Consider the following 20,842-nt stretch of genomic DNA (forward strand, 5'->3'; position numbering starts at 1 on the left):
ATGTGTCCCTCCGCGCGCAGCACGGGGGACTTTTCGGTGGGGATTTTGGGCGCCGACCAGACGCGGCATTTTCGGAAAATAGCGCCCTGTGCAGCTGAAGCGCTTTGTGTTTAGCGGGGCCGCGTCAGCCCGGCAGGGTACGAGGCGCCTCGGGTCCCCGAACCACCTCCTGCTGCTCCCCCGTCGCCGCTCCCGAAGCTTTTCCAGGTCAGTGCGGGTCTGTGTAGGGCCCTGTTACCACCGGATGTGGAAGTTGATCTCTTCGCTGGTAAAAAATAATTCCACTTCCCCCGGAACCCAGATCATCCCCGCGATTTCCTGTTTATTGCATTAAGGCGCCGGGTTTCCGGGGCTCCTGGCCCCGCTTATTCCGCGGGGGTCGGCGGGGTGGGCCTGGGTCCCCGCTCCGCCCGCGCCGCCGCCGCGCTTTGTCCGCTGGCACCCCGCTTCTGGGAGGGGCGGGCAGACATGGTGGCGGCCGCCGCCCCCTCGTCGGCCCCGGCGCACCACGGCCTCCCCGCGGCTCTCCGCCGGGCCAGTCCCGAGCGGCGGGCCCGGAGCGGGATAGGGTCGGGCAAGGGCTGCGGGAACTGCGGCCGCCGAGTGGCAGGCGGTGGGCGGGCGAGGCAGGCTGGCGCGTTACGGCCTTGGCGCTGCCGCCCCGGGAGCCGCCGCTCTCTTTGTCTGGGCCTCCCGATCGCCCAGCCGGAGCGGGGAAGGGTCGGTGGGGGCGGCCGGCCTCCGGCGCGCTGTGCTGTTCGGGCCGCGGGGCCTGGAGGCGCTCGGGCCGCAGCGGGAGCAGCCGGCCTGGCCGGCCCGGACAGGGTTAACGGGAGCGCCCAGCTGGTCCCGTGCGGGTCCGCCGCGGCGATTGCCTCGGCCTCGGGGACTCGAGTTCCTGAGGGAGGAAGCCAGCTGCTCTGGATGCTGGGGACTTTTCTTGGCATTTGCCCGCCGGCATCTGCGGGTGCACGGCCTCCGGGACGAAGTTGAGAATCTTGCCAGGTCATTTCTGTCTCGGCACAATCAGTGTGTTTTTAGTGTGTTTTCGTTGAAGCTCTCCTACCATGTTGAACCAGCGTGCCTAGCCTCGAGGGTGCATCGTGAAAACTGAAACCAAAGGAATGGTATAGGCCTGCTTTGTGTGTGTTTTCCCACTTGAAGCCTGTTTTCAGTACACAGACTCTTGCTTTAAACCTGATTGGACTGTGACGTGGAGACATCTGTTCAAAGGAGGGGCAGAGACCACAGTACTTCTGAAGGGGGCTTGGTAATGTGGAAATATCTTAAATGTTCTCTCTGGACACTGATTTGCTGTCTCGATTCAGGCAAGTTACTTTTGTGAAGTGCAGTTTTTATCTGGAAAATGGTTTGGGGTAATGAGTGCAGTAACTTGCCATCCCAGAGTTAAAGCACCATAGTTGATTATGCAGAAGTTAGTGGCCAGAAGTTCTTTTTGCAGATAGTCTTTTTTCACACAGAGACCCACCCAGCTTGCTTTAAATTTTTTCTCACTGACATGTAACCATCGACCTTGACACTTCCACTTTCAGGCTCAGATTTTGAATTTAAGGAAACGAAAGATGGCTTTGTGTTTTTTTTTCCTTAACTTTTTCTCTTGGAGTATTTATTTTCCCACAAAAACAAAATAAAAGTCTACTGCATGTTAACGCCAGTGATATTTTAGGCAAGAGTGACATTGTTTTGCATTTCTATGTCTTTTGAATGTCTAGTTTAACAGAAGATAGCTGGATTCGTGAACCTACTTCTGCGTTCAGTTTGTTGTGGTATCACATCATGTAACCGCTGGTAAACGCTACTGTGTACTCATGCCTTTTTTCAAAAGCTGAAAAATGTGTCATTTCTATCCTGCTCTCATCATTCAGATTCAATAATCAGGATATTATTGTAAAAGACACATTTAAAAAATATGGATAAGAGGGTTGTTTCCTGTGCTTTTTTCTTGAGCTCTAGCTTCTTTTCAATTTGGGATTTAGATACATAAACATTATGAATAAAGATTGCATAATCTGCATATGATTTTAGACTCAGAATATTTGAAAAAAATTTAAGTGATTAAACTTAACAACTTATTTTAATGATGTACACAAGTAAAACACGAATCCCATGTTAAATTTGCTTGTGAAAACTTGTGTGTAGATGTAATTTCTGAAGTGGAACACTTCAAAGTACTATCGGAGTGCCAGCTTAAAAAGGAGTCCTGCAGTGAAACCTTTGGTGAAACTGCTTTTGCATTGTAATGCATATGCAAATGTAGAGTTAACTCTGAGTTCATGAGTTATCTGTTTCTGAATCAGTCTGGGTGTTGTAGGTTGGAGGACAGTTGTAAATGTGTGAACACTCAAAGCCATACCTGCTTTGGTTTAATGTTTCTGAAGTGAAGCTTCTGGTTGTTTTGTGAACTTTAGTCTGATTCTGCTAGTCTGTAGTTCTCTCCTGTTCCATCAACAGGAAGCATCTGGTCTGTCTTCATGTAACTGCTAGAAAATGCCAGGTATATTTTTGATGTTTGCTATTCACATGAAAATAAATATCAGATTGGATTTTGAGTCGTACTCCCTACCCTCAGCTCTAGATATATTTATGATGAGCTCATCATCTATAGAGTGGACTTTTTTTTTGGCCCTTGAGTACCTTAAGTTAGAAATGGCAGGTAAAACAAACAAGTTGTGAGGGGTTCGGGAGTCACTGCGAGAAAGTTTTGACTCATGAATTAATTATGAGGGTGCCGTACCCCTTTGCAAGCAGGTTGAGTGTAGCTAGGCTCCATCTCTTCTCTCTGCAAATACTAATAAGCAAACTGAAACAAAACCTTTAAGTTCAGGGCAACTTAGTTTTCCAGTGAGTCATTTCTTTGGTCCCTGAGCTTTCCAACTAGTAGTCATGTTTCTGTAGCACTAATGTGTCTACCTCAGGACAGCTATAATTAGTATATTTAACTTTTTCTGAAGATGTTTGTTGCATCAGGCACTCTGGTGAGTTTATTAGTGTTAGTACTAGGGCCTGTGTGTTCACAATGTTGACAACAGTGGTCTGCACAGAGAAGATACTTTGGTGCAGCCAACTGTCCTGTTCAGACATTGGTGGGCTAATGCAGTTTTATTTGGGCTAAGTATGTCCATAATGTTAGAGGCTTGACCATGAAGTGATCCCCACTGAAAGTAAATCCACCTGTAAGGCCATTGGTCCATTTAGAAATAGAAACCTAAAATTCTTAGCCCTAGCTCTCTTAACCTTTTAATGGGGATGATTAGCAAGGTTGGCTGTTAGGGCCCAAGGTGCTAATGCACAAATAGTGTGGAAAAGACTTAATCATTTTAACTGATTGTACGTTTAATATGAATGAACACTTTAAAATTTTTAAAAAGTAAATGCCATTTTGAAGAGCAAGGTGTCAGCCCGACTTTACTTTGTACTGGTTGTGTTATAGCTGGGATATCATTTCATATAGTATACTATCCTATTGTAAGTGGGATCTTGGATCAGTTCTGAAACTTTGTATCAGAATCAGCTGGAGAGCTCATTAAAAAGACCTATGGAGGCCCAAGCTTAAGTAGGATAGGAACTGGCCCACTCTTGTTTTTCTCACATTCTTTAGATGATAAACAATCAACTTTAAAAACTACCCAACTATAGAGCATGGCCAGAGAATTTTGATTGTGGAGGGAAATGGAAAAGTTGAAAAACTGTGATCTTTGGCCCAAAAAAGAGAAGCTCATCTATTCTGTCACATAGAACAATCAGGTTTGATTTGACCAGAAATAACTAGGAGCAAGGGGTAGAAATTAGAAGAAGGCAGATTTCAACATTCCTCGAAGAAAAACTCCTCAAAACAACAGTATAATGGGTTGTTTCTGGTGGTAGGCTGTACCCTTCCACTGATGGGCGTTCAAGTTAGGAATTCAAGAGAAGGGAAAATGGTGAGCTGAATCAGGATTTCGGCCAGGTTTCGTTAAGTTCCCTATGGACTGAGAGTTTACAAATATGTGTAGGTTTGCAGGTACGAAAGTGGAAGGGCAAAAGCTAATTGAAACAAGTTAGCTTAAGTGGATCATAGTTTTCATTTTCTTGGATAAGGAAAAATGAGTATTAAATGTGAGAACTATTTAATGAGGGTTTTTTAAACCCAGCTGTAGTTTGGCATATTCAAAGCCTGAAAAATGGGCATACCTTCTGATGTAGAAATTTTAAGTGAATTTGTTTTGGTATTTATTTTGGTGTAACAGAAATATACCAGTAAATCAGTAGCTGTTTACAACCAGTTGCAGCACTGTTGATAATAAAAGCTGCATATTAACACATTTGATTCCTTCCCCGCATTAATCATATATAGTAAATAATGCTCTCCCCATTTTTCATAAGAGAAAATCGAGGTATAGAGAAATTATTAGGTAGCTTGCCCAAGTTAGCAGAATTAGTAACTGGTAGAACACAGACTTGGTTACAAGCAGTTCTATGCTGTAAAATTGTAAACAACTTAGATGTTTCACAGAATTATGATACATTCCTTCCGTGGGGGTACTGCCTAGCCATTTTTTAAATGCTTTGTTGTTGTTAGTCGCCAAGTTGTGTCCAACTCATTTGCAACCCCGTGGGCTATATCCCGCCAGCCTGCTCTATCCGTGAGATTTCTCAGGCAAGAATACTGGAGTGGGTTGCCATTTCCTTCTCCAGAGGATCTTCCTGACCCAGGGGTCAAACTTGCTTCTCCTGCAATGGAAGGCAGAATCTTTACTGCTCAGCCATAAGAATGTAAAAAAATGAAATTATGTTTTGGTGTATGTTAAATAAAAAAAAGTAAATTTAAAAATATGATTTTATTTTGATTAAATAACAGGTGTGTTGACATCTGGAAGGAAATTGCCAAACTGTTAAGTGATTGTTTCTGTGTATAATTTTATAGAAGACTATTTTCTTTTTTTTTTACTTACACAAATTTTCTAACTTATACAGTGAATTTGTATTATTATGTATCTCTTGGGATTAAAAGGATTAAGGTTATGTTTCAATAAAAATTAAAGATAGTAGCATAAGCCGAGTTTGAATTTTACACTGTGCAATTTATGCAAGTTGACTAAGGAACTGCACATAAATGAGTATTTGAAAGTGCATGAAGTGTTCCTGTATTTGTTTGATTCCTTACCACTCTAATATATTAATTGAATAGAGAGAAACGCCACTGATTCTTGCCACCCTACCTAATCAGTTCTGTATTTTGTTTTTTTTTCACCTTATGTGTAATATTTTAAACATTGTGTTCATCCCTAGTTAGTCACTCCCTAGCTCTGTGACTTTAGGCAACTTGCCTAATCTGCTTTACTTTCCTTCTTTGTGCAATTCAAATAATTGCAATACTTAACTCATGGTGCTTGGAAGGATTAAATGAGTTCAGTTCAGTTCAGTCGCTTAGTTGTGTCCGACTCTTTGCGACCCCATGAACTGCAGCATGCCAGGCCTCCCTGTCCATCACTAACTCCTTGAGTCCACCCAAACCCATGTCCACTGAGTCGGTGATGCCATCCAACCATCTCATCCTCTGTCTTCCCCTTCTCCTCCTGCCCTCAGTCTTTCCCAGCATCAGGGTCTTTTCAAATGAGTCAGCTCTTCACATCAGGTGACCAAAGTATTGGAGTTTCAGCTTCAAAATCAGTCCTACCAATGAACACCCAGGATTGATCTCCTTTTGGATGGACTGGTTGGATCTTCTTGCATTCCAAGGGACTCTCAAGAGTCTTCTCCAACACCACAGTTCAAAAGCATCAATTCTTCGGCTCTCAGCTTTCTTTATAGTCCAACTCTCACATCCATACATGACTACTGGAAAAACCATAGCCTCGACTAGATGGTCCTTTGTTGACACAGTAATGTCTGCTTTTTAATATACTGTCTAGATTGGTCATAACTTTCCTTCTAAGGAACATATAAATTGACGAGAAAGTGTATGACACATACTTACTAGCTCAGTGCTGTGCTTAGTCAGTCGTGTACGACTCTTAGCAACCCCATGAACTGTAGCCCACCAGGCTTCTCTATCCATGGGATTCTCCAGGCAAGAATACTGGAATGGGTTGCCATGCCCTCCTCCAGATGATCTTCCCAACTCAGGTCTCCCGCATTGCATGTGGATTCTTTACCATCTGAGCCACCACAGAAACCTAAGAATACTAGAGTGGGTAACCTATCCTTTTTCCAGGGGATCTTCCTGACCCAGGAATCGAACCGGGGTTTCCTGCATTGCAGGTGGATTCTTTACCAGCTGAGCTACCTGGGAAGCCCTGCTGCTGCTGCTGCTAAGTCGCTTCAGTTGTGTCCGACTCTGTGCGACCCCATAGACTGCAGCCCACCAGGCTGCCCTGTCCCTGGGATTCTCCAGGCAAGTTCAATAAACCTTAGCAATTATTGTAGGATCATGGTCTACTAAAACCCTTGGGGGTCTAACGTGCTGTGTGCTTTTAGCTGCATCCGACACTTTGTGACCCCATGGACTGTAGCCTGCCAGGCATCTCTGTCCATGGGAATTCTTCAGGTAGGAATACTGGAGTGGGTTGCCATTCCCTCCTCCAGGAGATGGTTCCAACCCAGGGATTGAACCCAGGTCTTGCCATTGCAGGGGGATTCTTTATCATCTGAGCCACCCAGGAATAATTTTTTGTATATAGCTAAGGTAGTGTTAATGTAACCTTTCAACGGTTAGTGCAGTAGCCTTCTTCAAACAAGTTACTATTTCTGGGGCAAAATGTATGAACCTTTACACCAAGTGGGGTAAGTAAAGACTATAAATAACTTCATGTCAGTTTAGGTAAGGTGTTACTGCCAAATAAGTTATTTTGGGTTTCACAGCTTTTTTTTGACTTTTGGAATTGCAGGTAAGGAACCTGTGGAATTAACTTAATTTTGAGTTCTATTTTATTTTACTATTACAACATTTTAAATATTAAAGCATGTATAGGAGGTCCAAGATCAAGGTGCTACATCACTGGGCTCTGGTAAGGGCCCTCTTTCAGATTGCAGACTTCTCTGTTGTATCCTTTTATGGTGGAAGGTGCAAAGGGACCCTTCTCAGGTCTCTTTTTATGAGGACATTTATCTCATTCGTGATCTGACTGCACCTTCCAAAGACTCCTTCCTAATACCATCACTTTGGGCATTAGGAGTTCAACATAAAATTGAGGGCTGGGGAGACACACAAATTTTTAGATGTAGCAAACAGTATACTATATAAGTGAATGATCTAGAAAGATTTCTTACATCCTAACTGGCTTGTGTGAACTTTTGATCTTTGCAATTATTCCACCTGTGCTCCTTTATATGTTCTGTTCATAGAGGCCCTTTGTTTCTCTCCCTGAGTTTATTCCTGTAGGCATTATATATAGCCTGAACTTGACATCAGTCACTGCTTTCATATTTTACTGGACTCCTGTTGTCAAATCTTCCTACCTATCTAGTTCCTGTTTTTCCTGAGAGATCGCAGTGTATTTGTGGGTGAAGGTAGGTAATTATGAAAATTTCTTGGCCACTATAAATTTATGCTGTACAAATCCAGTGGACCTTTGCTACTTAACAGTCATTTTATTAATCTGATATTTTGCTGTTGTTTCATATCTTCTCTCTCAAGAGATACCACTGACATATTTAATTGAAAAAGAGTATAGAATATAAGTTTGCATGTTGTCACCATGGCAGATCTATGCAGTCACCTTATTTTGTAAACAGAATAGAAGAGGAATCTTGCTTTTCTAGGAATCTTGCTGCCATGCTTAACTTTCCTTTGATCACTGTGATCGTTAACTGCAGGGATTTCTCCTTACCTTCAAATATTGCAGTGTATACAGACTTCTATGTTTTAGGAGGAAAAGAAGCGACTGTTAACTACTGTTCTTTTTAGCTAGCTTCCTCATTTCTTTATTTCAAAAATTTTAAGGCAGTTAAAATATTGCTGCCCTCAGCTCTTTGGCTACTTCTTCCCTAAATTATTGCCATTTGTAATGACATTACATGTGAATGTGGCATATTCAGACTGTTGCTTCAAGGGGCATCCTTCCCAGTGGTATTGGTTTCATCCTGGTTTTATTCAGTCAGTGTGTATGTGTTACTGTTGACTCCCACTGAGGCCTCGTAACCTCTCCTGTCCCTGCCTTTCATCTCAGTGTGCCATCTTGGTTTTCCTTTTCTCGTCGCTTCATTTGTGAATTTCTGTTGTTTCACGATCCTCTTACCACTGTCATTCCTCTCAGTACTTGGCTCTGTGCTCAGTCCTTTTTGTCTCTTCTTCATGGATGTTTTATATGTTGATGACCCATAAGGGTACTCCCCAGGTTGGTATCTCCAGTTGGTTTACCAAGTATTTCCTTTGAGAGGCTCAAGGAATTTCATTCTCTTTTTGGTTTATTATTACCCAACTTCCACCTACTTTAATTTTCTTTGTTTTATCATCATCATGCTTAAATCTTGAAGTCGTCTGTGATATGTTTCTCCTTTATTTCTTATATCCATCATTATTGCATCAATATCCAGCATTATTCTTTAGGTTAATTTTTCCTGGATCTCTATTTTTGGAATTCTGCATTGCCTATTATTTGCCCTTTCTAACTTTATTTATTTATTTAAAAATATTTACTTAGTTATTTGGCTGCACTGAGTCTTAGTTGTGGCATGTGGAATCTAGTGCCCTAATCAGGGATTGAACCCAGGCCCCCTGCACCGGGAGCTTGCAGTCAGCCGCTGGACCACCAGGGAAGTCCTGCCCTTTCTAACTTTCTTCCAATCCATCTTGCATATGGCTGCCAGAATAATTTTCCTAAAAATTTTTGAGCCTATTGCTGCTAAACCTAAGCAGCCTGAAGAGAGAACATGTACTGTTGACCTTTGTACTCTCCACTGTGCCAAGCAAAGTGAATTGAACTTGTGCTGAATAAATGTTTGAATGGATCATCGTTTGCTCAAAACATAGAACGACTCTCAATTGTCTACAGGATAAAGTCCAAACTCTGCTTTCTGGCTTTCAAGTCTTTCTTTAGCCTTATTCTTGACTTCTTAACATCACCAAGATAGTATTTGCTCTGTAGGATGCCATGCTTAGGCTTGACTCCATGTGTTCTTCCTTTTCCTTTTCCTGGCTGGTCAAAGCCTCTTCAGCCTAACAGTACTCTGTGCCAGGCACGGTTCCAATCTCTGGTGTTTCAGTAATGAACGACACAGAAGACAAAGTCTCTGTTTTCTTGGAGCTGACATTCAGTGTTGGGGGAGAGAGGGCACAGTAAACAAATGTCAGGTGGTAGTGAATGTAATGAGTAAAACTGGGTGAATGGATGAATACAGACACGAGAATGCAATGTTAAAGAGAACGGGGAGTAAAGGACTAGTTTTAAAATGACTTGTAAAAAAAGAAGAAAACTGAAAAAATAAATGACTTGAAGGCAGTTTGGTATCTATCATAATTACCATTGCATTTATCCCTGTCCCAGCAGCCCAACTTCAGGGAATTTATCTTACAGTTCTATGAAATGAAATGATGCATTTACAAAGTTATTAATTGCAGTGTAGTTTATAATAGCAATAAAGTCCACCTACAGTAAACTGAGATGTATCCATACAACACCCATACAACAGCATGCTAAGCAGCTTTACAGAAAATGAGGAAGCTGTCTATGAACTAATAGGAAAGGATCTTCAGGATGCGTTAAGAAAAGCAAGTGCAGAAAGTGTATATAGTAATGCAATCATTTGGTAACTGTAGAAATATTGGAAGGATATCCATGAAACTAGTAAAGGTGAATAATTGTGTCTGGGGAGAAGATGGGGATAGCATAAATGTTTCTATTGAGACTTCAATGTATACATTTCTATGTTTTGAATTTTTGAACTATTGAAAACAGAAGAGCAAAGAAGAAATAAAGTAGCTCTTATAGACTTGATGATTTGCTGTATGTAGAGACAAGAGGGAGAGGGAGTAATTGAGGATAGCTCACAGATTCTCCAATTTGGGAGGAAAAGAGGGTGATAGTGTTACCAGTGAAGCAAGAGGAAGACTAGGTTTTGGCATGTGCATGAGAAGTTCTGGTCAGGCCAGATGATGAGTGCTTTTACTCTTCTGTAATTTTGTGTGTATATGTGTGTGGCTGCTTAGTCGCTCAGTTGTGTTTCACTCTCTGTGACCCCATGGGCCGTAGCCCACCAGACTCCTCTGTTCAGGGTATTATTCCAGCAAGAATACTGGAGTGGGTTGTGATTTTCTCCTTCAGGATATCTTCCCGACCCAAGGATCGAACCCACATCTCCTGAGGCTCCTGCATAGGCAGGTGAATTCTTTACCATTGAGCCACCTGGGAAACCCTGTGTGTATGTGTGTGTTTGTATAATTTATGTTCTTTAGATACAGAACTCAAGGTTGTCTTAAACATGAATAGTAAATAGTCATCAATAAACATTTTTATCCTTCAATTACAGACATTTATATTATGTTTTTTTTGAAAACAGCTTTGTAGTGATGTCATAATTTTACAGTCAAATAGGGACTTTGGTATGCACAGGTAGAATGTAGATAGAGCAATAGAGAATGTATATCTGATAGCTTATATGGGAAATAGGAAATTTATTGGCATAGTTCCAATTTAATTATATCTTTTGATGCCTGAAATTAAAAGCAATAAAAAGGGCTTTTTAATAGGAAAGTGATCTTTCAGTTCAGTTCAGTCCCTCAGTCATATCCAACTCTTTGTGACTCCATGAACTGCAACACGCCAGGCCTCCCTGTCCATCACCAATACCCGGAGTTTGCGCAGACTCATGTCTGTTGAGTTGATGATGCCATCCAACCATCTCATCCTCTGTTGTCCCCTTCTCCTCTTGCCTTCAATCTTTCCCAGCATCAGGGTCTTTTCCAGTGGGTCAGCTCTTCACATCAGGTGGCCAAAGTATTGGAGTTTCAGCTTCAGCATCAGTCCTTCCAATGAACACTCAAGTCTGATCTCTTTTAGGATGGACTGGTTGGATCTCCTTGCAGTCCAAGGGTCTCTCAAGAGTCTTCTCCAACACCACAGTTCAAAAGCATCAATTCTTCTGTTCTCAGCTTTCTTTATAGTCCAAGTCTCACATCCATAGATGACTTACTGGAAAAACCATAGCTTTGCTGGCAAAGTAATATCTCTGCTTTTTAATATGCTGTCTAGGTTGGTCATAACTTTCCTTCCAAGGAGTAAATGTCTTTTAATTTCATGGCTGCGGCCACCATCTGCAGTGACTTTGGAGCCCCTCAAAATAAAGTCAGCCACTGTTTCCCCACCTATTTACCATGAAGTGATGGGACCGGATACCATGATCTTCGTTTTCTGAATGTTGAGCTTTAAGCCAACTTTTTCACTCTCCTCTTTCACTTTCATCAAGAGGCTCTTTAATTCTTCTTTACTTTCTGCCATAAGAGTGGTGTCATCTGCATATCTGAGTTTATTTATATTTCTTTCAGCAATCTTGATTCCAGCTTCTGCTTCATCTAGCCCAGTGTTTCTCATGATGTACTGCTGCTGCTGCTGCTGCTGCTGCTGCTAAGTCACTTCAGTTGTGTCCGACTCTGTGCGACCCCAGAGACGGCAGCCCACCAGGCTTCCACGTCCCTGGGATTCTGCAGGCAAGAGCATTGGAGTGGGTTGCCCTTTCCTTCTCCTAATGCATGAAAGTGAAAAGTGAAAGTGAAGTCGCTCAGTTGTGTCCAACTCTTCGCGACCCCATGGGCTGCAGCCCACCAGGCTCCTCCGTCGAAGGGATTTTCCAGGCGAGAGTACTGGAGTGGGGTGCCATTGTGATGTACTGCTTAGAAGTTAAGTTTCTCATGATGTACTCTGCATATAAGTTAAATAAGAAGTGGGAATACCAGACCGCCTGACCTGCCTTTTGAGAAATCTGTATGCAGGTCAGGAAGCAACAGTTAGAACTGGACATGGAACAACAGACTGGTTCCAAATAAGAAAAGGAGTATGTCAAGGATGTATATTGTCACCCTGCTTATTTAACTTATATGCAGAGTACATCATGAGAAATGCTGGGCTGGATAAAGCACAAGCTGGAATCAAGAAGTGATCTTTAGGGTAGTTGAAATTGTAATATTTAAAACAATATTAAAACTGAATTAGGGAAGTTTATAGTAGAGCATACAGTTTTTTTGTTTTTTTTTTTTTAATGTGGTGCATTGAGGAGTAACTGTGTAAGATAAGAGGTTTTAACCTAATGGAGTAAAGGAGTCATGAAATGCATGGGTGCTGTTTAGAACAAACTCTTGCTGTATAATTTTGGATTTTAACTTTCTTGGATGAGTTATAGTTCAGAATCTGATTTTGGAGGCCCTGATTTATCCATATGAATTTTACTTGATTTCTATTTGGCTACTGTCAAAAAAATAAAAGGGGAGCATAGATAAATCACATAACACGCCAGGACTTGCAAATGTATTAGTAGTTCTTTTCTGGGTTTATTTTAACAAGGATTTGGGTGTGGAATAGCAATAAAAAAGAGCTGTTAAGTAATTCTTGCTTGAGATTTAAAATTTTAACCATTTTATATCTGACGAGAAGATGTTATACTGGCAGTAGTTTTCTTTTAAAAATATAATGTTATATAGGATCATGTAACGGAGTTGTTTTTTTTTTTTTTTTTTTTAACTGCATGTGACATGTGGGATCTGGCATGCAGGATCTTAATTCCCCAACCAGGGATTGAATCCTTGCCCCCTGCAGTAAGCAGAGTCTTAACCACTAGACTTCCAGGGGAGTCCCCAGAGATGGTCTTGTTTGAGTGAGGGTGAAACTGTTTGGTAGCCTCCAACTTGTACTACTTACCCCTTCACTCCCTGTTTTTCTCAGTACTGCAGACCTTTGGAGCTTTGGGAAACCCAATTTGAGAAATGCTGAATTGGGCTTGGCTACAGTTTTAGCTTGGATTGACTCTTACCTCTTATATATCTTTGTGTCCAGTTGAGTGGACAGTGGTGGAAAGAATGGTGATAGCATAGTGTATAGAAATTAACCTGAAGAAGCATTTAATTAGTGGTTCTCAATCGGAGTGATTTTGCAAAAGCTAGAGAAATTTTTTGATGTGAAACAGAGTTGGGGGGTTGCTACTGGTATCTTAGGGTAGAGGGTAGGGTTGCTGCTAAATATGGAGAAACTCTTGCCTAGTTAAATAACCACTTTGTATGTTGCACTATTCTAAAGTAGTTACGCATTCAAATGACAGTAAAAGAAAGTCTTATCTCTACCCATAAGAAACTTAAAATCTAGCTAAAGCATCTCAGACTTTAACAGTCTGTGGCCAACCTCCTTAACATCTGACCTGCCCTATCCCACTTTGACATCTTTATTTCACCTATTTTTCACCAAGTTGTTCAGGCTAAAAGCTTAGTTGTTATCTTTGACTCCTCTTTTTTTCTCTTGTACATTGACCTCTGATAGATCAGGAAGTGGAGAAGGAAATGGCAACCCACTCCAGTATACTTGCCTGGAGAATTCCATGGACAGAGGAGCATGTTGGTCCATGGTCCATCATGTCCCAAAGAGTCAGACACGACTGAATGACTAACACAACATCAGGAAGACGTGTAAACTTTACTTTGAAATGTATCTTGGCATCTGGGTAGTGATGGGATAGATTATTTAAACCAGCCCTCTTTTTAGGAACAACTGAAGATGCTGCATATGACATGTAAAGCACTACCTTAAGAGCTTTGAAGAACTGAGGAGATAGTGGAATCTGGTAAGTCAGATTCTAGAAGAAAGCCTAATCCAAGGGAGGTTAGCAGAATACCTAGAGAACTGAAGCCACTTTTCCCCGAGTGTATTTGCTGATATCAAGAAATTTAGGATTTCCATTCATCAGCTTTGTGGGATGAGATGGACAGAAATCAAACACTCAGAGCTTATCTATGTAAGAGTCATATAAGAGATCTGTCCTTATTAGGCTTGAACCTGTGTGTCTACTTCTGAGAAGGAAGGATGGACCAGAGCAAATCCTTGAACCCCTTTCATCCATTGCCTACTTCCCAGTCAAATATCGAAGGACTTCATGGCAAGTTGTCTTGATACTGAGCAGAACAGGAGAAAAAAACCCTACAAAATTGTGGCCCCAGCCTAGTGAGGTAAGGGCACCTTAATTTATAACTTAATTTGGATTGGTCCCTGACTGGTACTGTCCCTTTGGTGTTTTGCAGAAGCAAATAGAAATGTTCCTTTGAGTAATGCTCCTTCATGTTAGGCCTCCCCAAAATAATTCTTGAAGGACACTGACAGGCACATAGTCAAAGATAACCAACCGTACACGCAGACAAACATGAGCAAGAACCAGTGGAAACGAGAGACAGCAGGAAAAGATTGTCATAGGCATCATATATTAGAATTAGAAAATACAGGTTAAACAACCATAATTACTGTGTTCACAGAAATAACACATCTGAAGAGAGGAAGCAGAAAATGTCATTGTAGATTTGAAAATAGCAAATACAACTACTGGAAATAAGTAGAGTAAATGAATTAAAAACTTAATGGTACAGTTTGCAGCAGGTTAGACCCATCTAGGGGAGAGGGCAGTGGCACCCCACTCCAGTACTCTTGCCTGGAAAATCCCATGGACAGAGGAGCCTGGTAGGCTGCAGTCCATGAGGTCGCTAAGAGTCGGACATGACTGAGTGACTGCACTTTCATTTTTCACTTAAATGCGTTGGAGAAGGAAATGGCAGCCCACTTCAGTGTTCTTGCCTGCAGAATCCCAGGGACGGGGGAGCCTGCTGGGCTGCCGTCTCTGGGGTCGCACAGAGTCGGACATGACTGAAGTGACTTAGCAGCAACAGCAGACCCATCAGGAAAATTTTTGAACTAGAATATAGATCAGAAAGCATTGTCCAAGATGTAGCTTCAAGGTAGAGAAGACAGAATGATGGAAAATACAGATGACAGGGTAGAGATACGGAGGATAGTGTGAGAAAGTCTTACTTAGTTGGAATTCCAGAAGAAGAGAAGAAAAATAGGTCATTTAGAGAGTTGATTACTGATGTTTTCCAGAAACAATGAAAGATACCAAACTAGGATTCAGGAATCCCAGTGAATCCATATTACAGTGAAAATAAATTCACACCTCAGCTCAGCTCAGTTCAGTTGCTCAGTCATGTCCGACTTTGCAACCCCATGGACTGCAGCATGCCAGGCTCTCCTGTCCATCACCAACTCCCGGAGCTTACTCAATTCATGTCCATTAAGTCAGTAATGCCATCTGACCATCTCATCCTCTGTTGTCCCCTTCCCCTCCCGCCTTCAATCTTTCCCAGCATCAGGGTCCTTTCTAGTGAGTTTTTCACATCAGGTGGCCAAAGTATTGGAGTTTCAGCTTCAGCATCAGTCCTTCCAATGAATATTCAGGACTGATGTTCTTTAGGGTAGACTGGTTGGATTTCCTTGCAGTCCAAAGGACTCTCGAGTCTTCCAACACCGCAGTTCAAGAGTGAATTCTTCGGCATTCAGCTTTCTTTATAGTCCAACTCTCACATCCATAGATGACTACTGGAAAAAGCATAGCTTTGACTAGATGGACATTTGTTGACAAAGTAATATGCTGTCTAGGTTGATCATAGCTTTCCTTCTAAGGAGCAAGTGTCTTAATTTCATGGCTGCAGTCACCATCTGCAGTGGTTTGGGAGCCTCCCAAAATAGAGTCTCTCACTGTTTCCATTGTTTCCCCATCTATTGGCCATTAAGTGATGGGACCAGATGCCATGATCTTACTTTTCTGAATGTTGAGCTTAAGCCAACTTTTTCACTCTTCTTTCACTTTCATCAAGAGGCTCTTTAGTTCTTCTTTGCTTTCTGCCATAAGGGTGGTGTCATCTGCATATCTGAGATTATTGGTGTTTCTCCCAGCAATCTTGATTCCAGCTTCTGCTTCATTCAGCCCAGCATTTCTCATGATGTACTCTGCATATAAGTTTAACATCAGGGTAATGGTATACACCATTGATGCACTCCTTTCCCTGTTTGGAACCAGTCTGTTGTTCTATGTCCAGTTCTAACTTGCTTCTTGACCTGCATACAGGTTTCTCAGGAGGCAGGTCAGGTGGTCTGGTAGGAATACCAGAATCTCTTTCAGAATTTTCCACAGTTTATTGTGATCCACACAGTCAAAGGCTTTGGCATAGTCAATAAAGCAGAAGTAGATGATTTTCTGGAACTCTCTTGCTTTTTCTATGATCCAACGGATATTGACAATTTGATCTCTGATTCCTTTAACTTTTCTAAATCCACCTTGAACATTGCTGGAAGTTGAAGGCAGGTTGGAGAATTTTGAGCATTACTTTGCTAGCATGTGAGATGAGTGCAATTCTGTGGTAGTTGAACGTTCTTTGGCATTGTCTTTCTTTGGAATTGGAATGAAAACTGACCTTTTCCAGTCCTTTGGGCACTGCTGAGTTTTTTAAATTTGCTGGCATATTGAGTGCAGCACTTTCACAGCATTATCTTTTAGGATTTGAAATAGCTTAACTGGAATTACATCACCTCCACTAGCTTTGTTTGTAGATACTTCCTAAGGCCCACTTGACCGCATTCCAGGATATCTGGCTCTAGGTGAGTGATCACACCATCATGGTTATCTGGGTCATGAAGATCTTTTTGTACAATTCTTCTGTGTATTCTTGCCACCTCTTCTTAATATTGTCTGTTAGGTCCCTACCATTTCTGTCCTTTATTGTGTGCATCTTTGCATGAAGTGTTCCTTTGGTATCTCTAATTTTCTTGAAGACATCTCTAGTTTTTTTTTTTTTTTTTCCCATTCTATTGTTTTCCTCTATTTCTTTGCACTGATCACTGAGGAAGGCTTTCTTATCTCTCCTTGCTATTCTTTGGAACTCTGCATTCAGATGGGTATATCTTTCCTTATCTCCTTTGCCTTTACCTTCTCGTCTTTTCTCAGCTGTTTGTAAGACCTCCTCAGACAACCATTTTATCTTTTTGCATTTGTTTTTCTTGGGGGTGCCCTTGATCACTGCCTCCTGTACAGTGTCCGGACCTCCATCCATAGTTCTTCAGGCACTCTATTAGAGCTAATCCCTTGAATCTATTTATCCCTTCCACTGTATAATCGTAAGGGATTTGATTTAGGTCATACCTGAATGATCTGTTGGTTTTCCCTACTTTTCTTCAATTTCAGTCTGAATTTGGCAATAAGGAGTTAATGATCTGAGCCACAGTCAGCTTCTGGTCTTGTTTTTGCTGACTGTATAGAGCTTCTCCATTTTGGGCTGCAAAGAATATAATCAGTCTGATTTTGGTACTGACCATCTGGTGATGTCCATGTGTAGAGTCTTCTCTTGTGTTGTTGGAAGAGGGTGTTTGCTATGACCAGTGTGTTCTCTTGACAAAACTGTCTGCATTTGCACTGCTTCAATTTGTATTCCAAGACCCAATTTGCCTGTTAATCCAGGTATCTCTTGACTTCCTACTTTTGCATTCCAGTCCCCTGTAGAGAAAAGAACATCTTTTTTTGAGTGTTCGTTCTAGAAGGTCTTGTAGCTCTTCATAGTACCATTCAACTTTAGCTTCTTGAGCATTACTGGTTGGGACATAGACTTGGATTACTGTGATGTTGAATGGTTTGCCTTGGAAATGAACAGAGATCATTCTGTTGTTTTTGAGATTGCATCCAAGTACTGCATTTCAGACTCTCTTGTTGACTATGGCTACTCCATTTCTTCTAAGGGATTCTTGCCTGCAGTAGATGATATAATGGTCATCTGAGTTAAATTCACCCATTCCAGTCCATTTTATTTCGCTGATTCCTAAAATGTCGATGTTCACTCTTGCCATCTCCTTTTGACCGCTTCTAATTTACCTTGATTCAGGGACCCAAGATTCCAGATTCATATGCAATACTGTTCTTTACACCATCGGACTTCCATCCCCAGTCACATCCACAACTGGGTGTTGTTTTTGCTTTGGCTCCATCTCTTCATTTCTTGAATTATTTCTCCACTTGTCTCCAATGGCATATTGGGCACCTACTGCACTGGGGATTTCATCTTTCAATGTCCTATCTTTTTGTCTTTTCTTACTGTTCATGGGGTTCTCAAGGTAAGATTACTGAAGTGGTTTGCCATGCCCTTCTCCAGTGGACCACATTTCGTCAGAACTCTCCACCATGACCTGTCCGTCTTGGGTGGACCTACATGGCCTGGCTCCTAGTTTCATTGAGTTAGAAGAGGCTGTGGTCCATGTATCAGTTTGAGTAGTTTTCTGTGATTGTGGTTTTCTTTCTCTCTGCCCTCTGATGGATAAGGATAAGAGGCTTGTGGAAGCATTCTGATGGGAGGGACAGGCTGTGGGGGAATCTGGGTCTTGCTTTGATGGCCATGCTCAGTAAATCTTTAATCTAATTTTCTGTTGATGGGAGGGGCTGTGTTCCCTCCCTCTTGTTTGTCCTGAGACCAAACTATGGTTGAGGTAATGAAGATAATGGCAGCCTCATTCAAAAGATCCCATGCATGCACTCAGTGCCTCTGACCCATGCTGACCCATGCCTCTGCCAGAGACTCCTGGACGCTCATGGGCAAGTCTGGATCAGTCTCTTGTGGGGTTGCTGCTCCTTTCTCCTGGGTCCTGGTGAGCACAAGGTTTTGTCTGTGCCCTTCAAGAGTCTGTTTCGTCATTCTGTGTAAGTTCTGGCATCTCTGTGGTGGGGTTAATAGTGACCTCTTCCAAGAGGGCTTATGCCATACCCAGGTCTGCTGCACCCAGAGCCCCTGCCCCTGTGTCAGGCCACTGCTGACCCATACCTCCACAGGAGATGCTCAAACACAGCTCTGGCTCATTCTCTGGAGTCTCTTGAGTCCTGGTGCTCACTAGGTGTGTTTGAGCCCTCCGAGCGTCTCTGGCGGGTATGGGGTTTGATTGTAAATGTGATTTTGCCCCTCCTGCTGTCCTCCTGGGGCTTCTCCTTTGCCCTTGGATGTGGGACATCTTTTTTTGGTGGGATCCAACATTCTCCTTTTGATGGTTGTTCAGTAGAGAGTTGTAGTTTTGGAGTTCTTGCAGAAGATGAGTGCGCGTCCTTCTGCGCTGCCATCTTGAATTCGCACATCATAATGAAACTGCAGAAAACCAGTGACATTAAGAAAAATTTTAAAAGTAGCTGCAGGAAAAGATAACCATTGAAGTAGCAAGAATTAGGCTAACAGATGACTTCTCAACAATATAAATCAAAAGATAGTGAAATAATATCTGCAATATGAAATGAAAAAAGGAAAAAGCCTGTCAACCTAGAATTTTATGCCCAGTGAAAATATCTTTGAAGAATGATGGTGGAAATAAAGATATTTTAAACAAAAACAGATTGTTATCAACATTGATTAAAGATAATTTAAACCAGCTTCATTCAGTAGAAGTTTTTGTGATGATAGAAATATTCTTTGTGCTGTTCAGTGTTGTAGTTATATAAGTTACATAGGACTGATGAACTCTTGAAATGTGGCTAGTGTGATTGAGGAACTACAGTTTTCATTATTTTAAATGGTTACATGCACTTATTAGTGCAGTCCTAAAGCATATACGTCAGGTAGAATGAACCCCGGAGAAGGCAATGTCATCTCACTCCAGTACTCTTGCCTGGAAAATCCCAGGGATGGAGGAGCCTGGTAGGCTGCAGTCAGTGGGGCCACTAGGAGTTGGACATGACTGAGCGACTTCACTTTCACTTTTCACTTTCATGCATTGGAGAAGGAAATGACAACCCACTCCAGTGTTCTTGCCTGGAGAATCCCAGGGATGGGGGAGCCTGGGGAGCTGCCATCTTGGGTCACACAGAGTCGGACACGACTGAAACGACTTAGCATCAGCAGCAGATGAATCCCACAAGGTCAAAATAGAAGGTATGAAGGGCTGAAAAATAAAGTGATGTATATTTAGAAAATGAGAAGGAATAAGGACTGTATAGAACAGTACAAATTATCTAATGGATTTAAAAACAAGACAATAGCAGAACAGAAATGAATGGGATTCTAGATTCTGGGGTCCTTTGTCTAGAAGGAGGGTAAATTAAAAAAAAATATGTGGTAAACTTTAAATATATAAAAGGAAAGGAAAGAGTATGATGAACCCCACATATTCATTACCTAACTTCACCAGTGATCAACTTATGGCTAATCTGGTCCCACATACATCCCTCAATTAATTTATAACAAATTTCAAGTATCATATCATTTAATCTATAAATGTATTGTTTTCAATCCTAAAATGTTACAAACTTAAACTAAATATCATTGTCAGATCCAGACAGACAGTTTCTTACTATCAATATTAATATCTTAATACACATTTAAGCTTTCTTAATATCAATACACATTTAAGCAGTGTTTCAAATCTCCAAATGATCTTTTTAATGTATTTTAAATTTAGGGCAGTTTTAGCTGCACAGCAAAATTGAGGGGCAAATAGAAAGGTTTCTTACACACCATCTTTCCCCATACATGTATAACCTCCGCCATTGCCAGTATCCCCCAGCAGAGCAGTAGTACACTGTTACAATTGAACCTGCATTAACACATCATAGTCCATAGTTTACATTATGGTTCATTCTTGGTGGTGTGCATTCTATGGATTTGGAAAAATGTATAGTGACAAGTATCTATCATTAATGGTATCATGCAGGTAGTGCCCTAAAAAACGTGACTTTTAAAAATTTACATTTAGTTTCTTCAGACTGAATCCAAACAGAGTCCATACATTGTGTTTGATTGATGTGTTGGTTGGATCTTCTAAACTCTGTAGGTTTTGGGGAAAGGGGGAACTAAAGATTTTGA

General features: G+C 41.6%; 1 protein-coding gene across 22 annotated transcripts in view; it reads left to right on the forward strand.

The window, feature by feature from the left end:
- GABPB1 (GA binding protein transcription factor subunit beta 1) overlaps positions 1-20,842 on the forward strand; it is a 67,091-nt gene continuing 46,249 nt past the window's right edge. For 7 of the 22 annotated variants that reach the window (XM_042252471.2, XM_060417996.1, XM_060417989.1 and 4 more), the window contains exon 1: positions 1-207. Coding sequence is in view for 5 of the 22 variants with exons in the window: in XM_042252469.2 (XP_042108403.1) it covers positions 245-268 (24 nt within the window). In the remaining 17 variants the exon portion in view is untranslated. The other 15 variants (XM_060417982.1, XM_060417987.1, XM_060417997.1 and 12 more) reach the window with 4 other exon arrangements.

This window comes from Ovis aries, chromosome 7 (assembly GCF_016772045.2).
Source record: "Ovis aries strain OAR_USU_Benz2616 breed Rambouillet chromosome 7, ARS-UI_Ramb_v3.0, whole genome shotgun sequence".
In the NCBI taxonomy this organism is placed as follows: domain Eukaryota; kingdom Metazoa; phylum Chordata; class Mammalia; order Artiodactyla; family Bovidae; genus Ovis; species Ovis aries.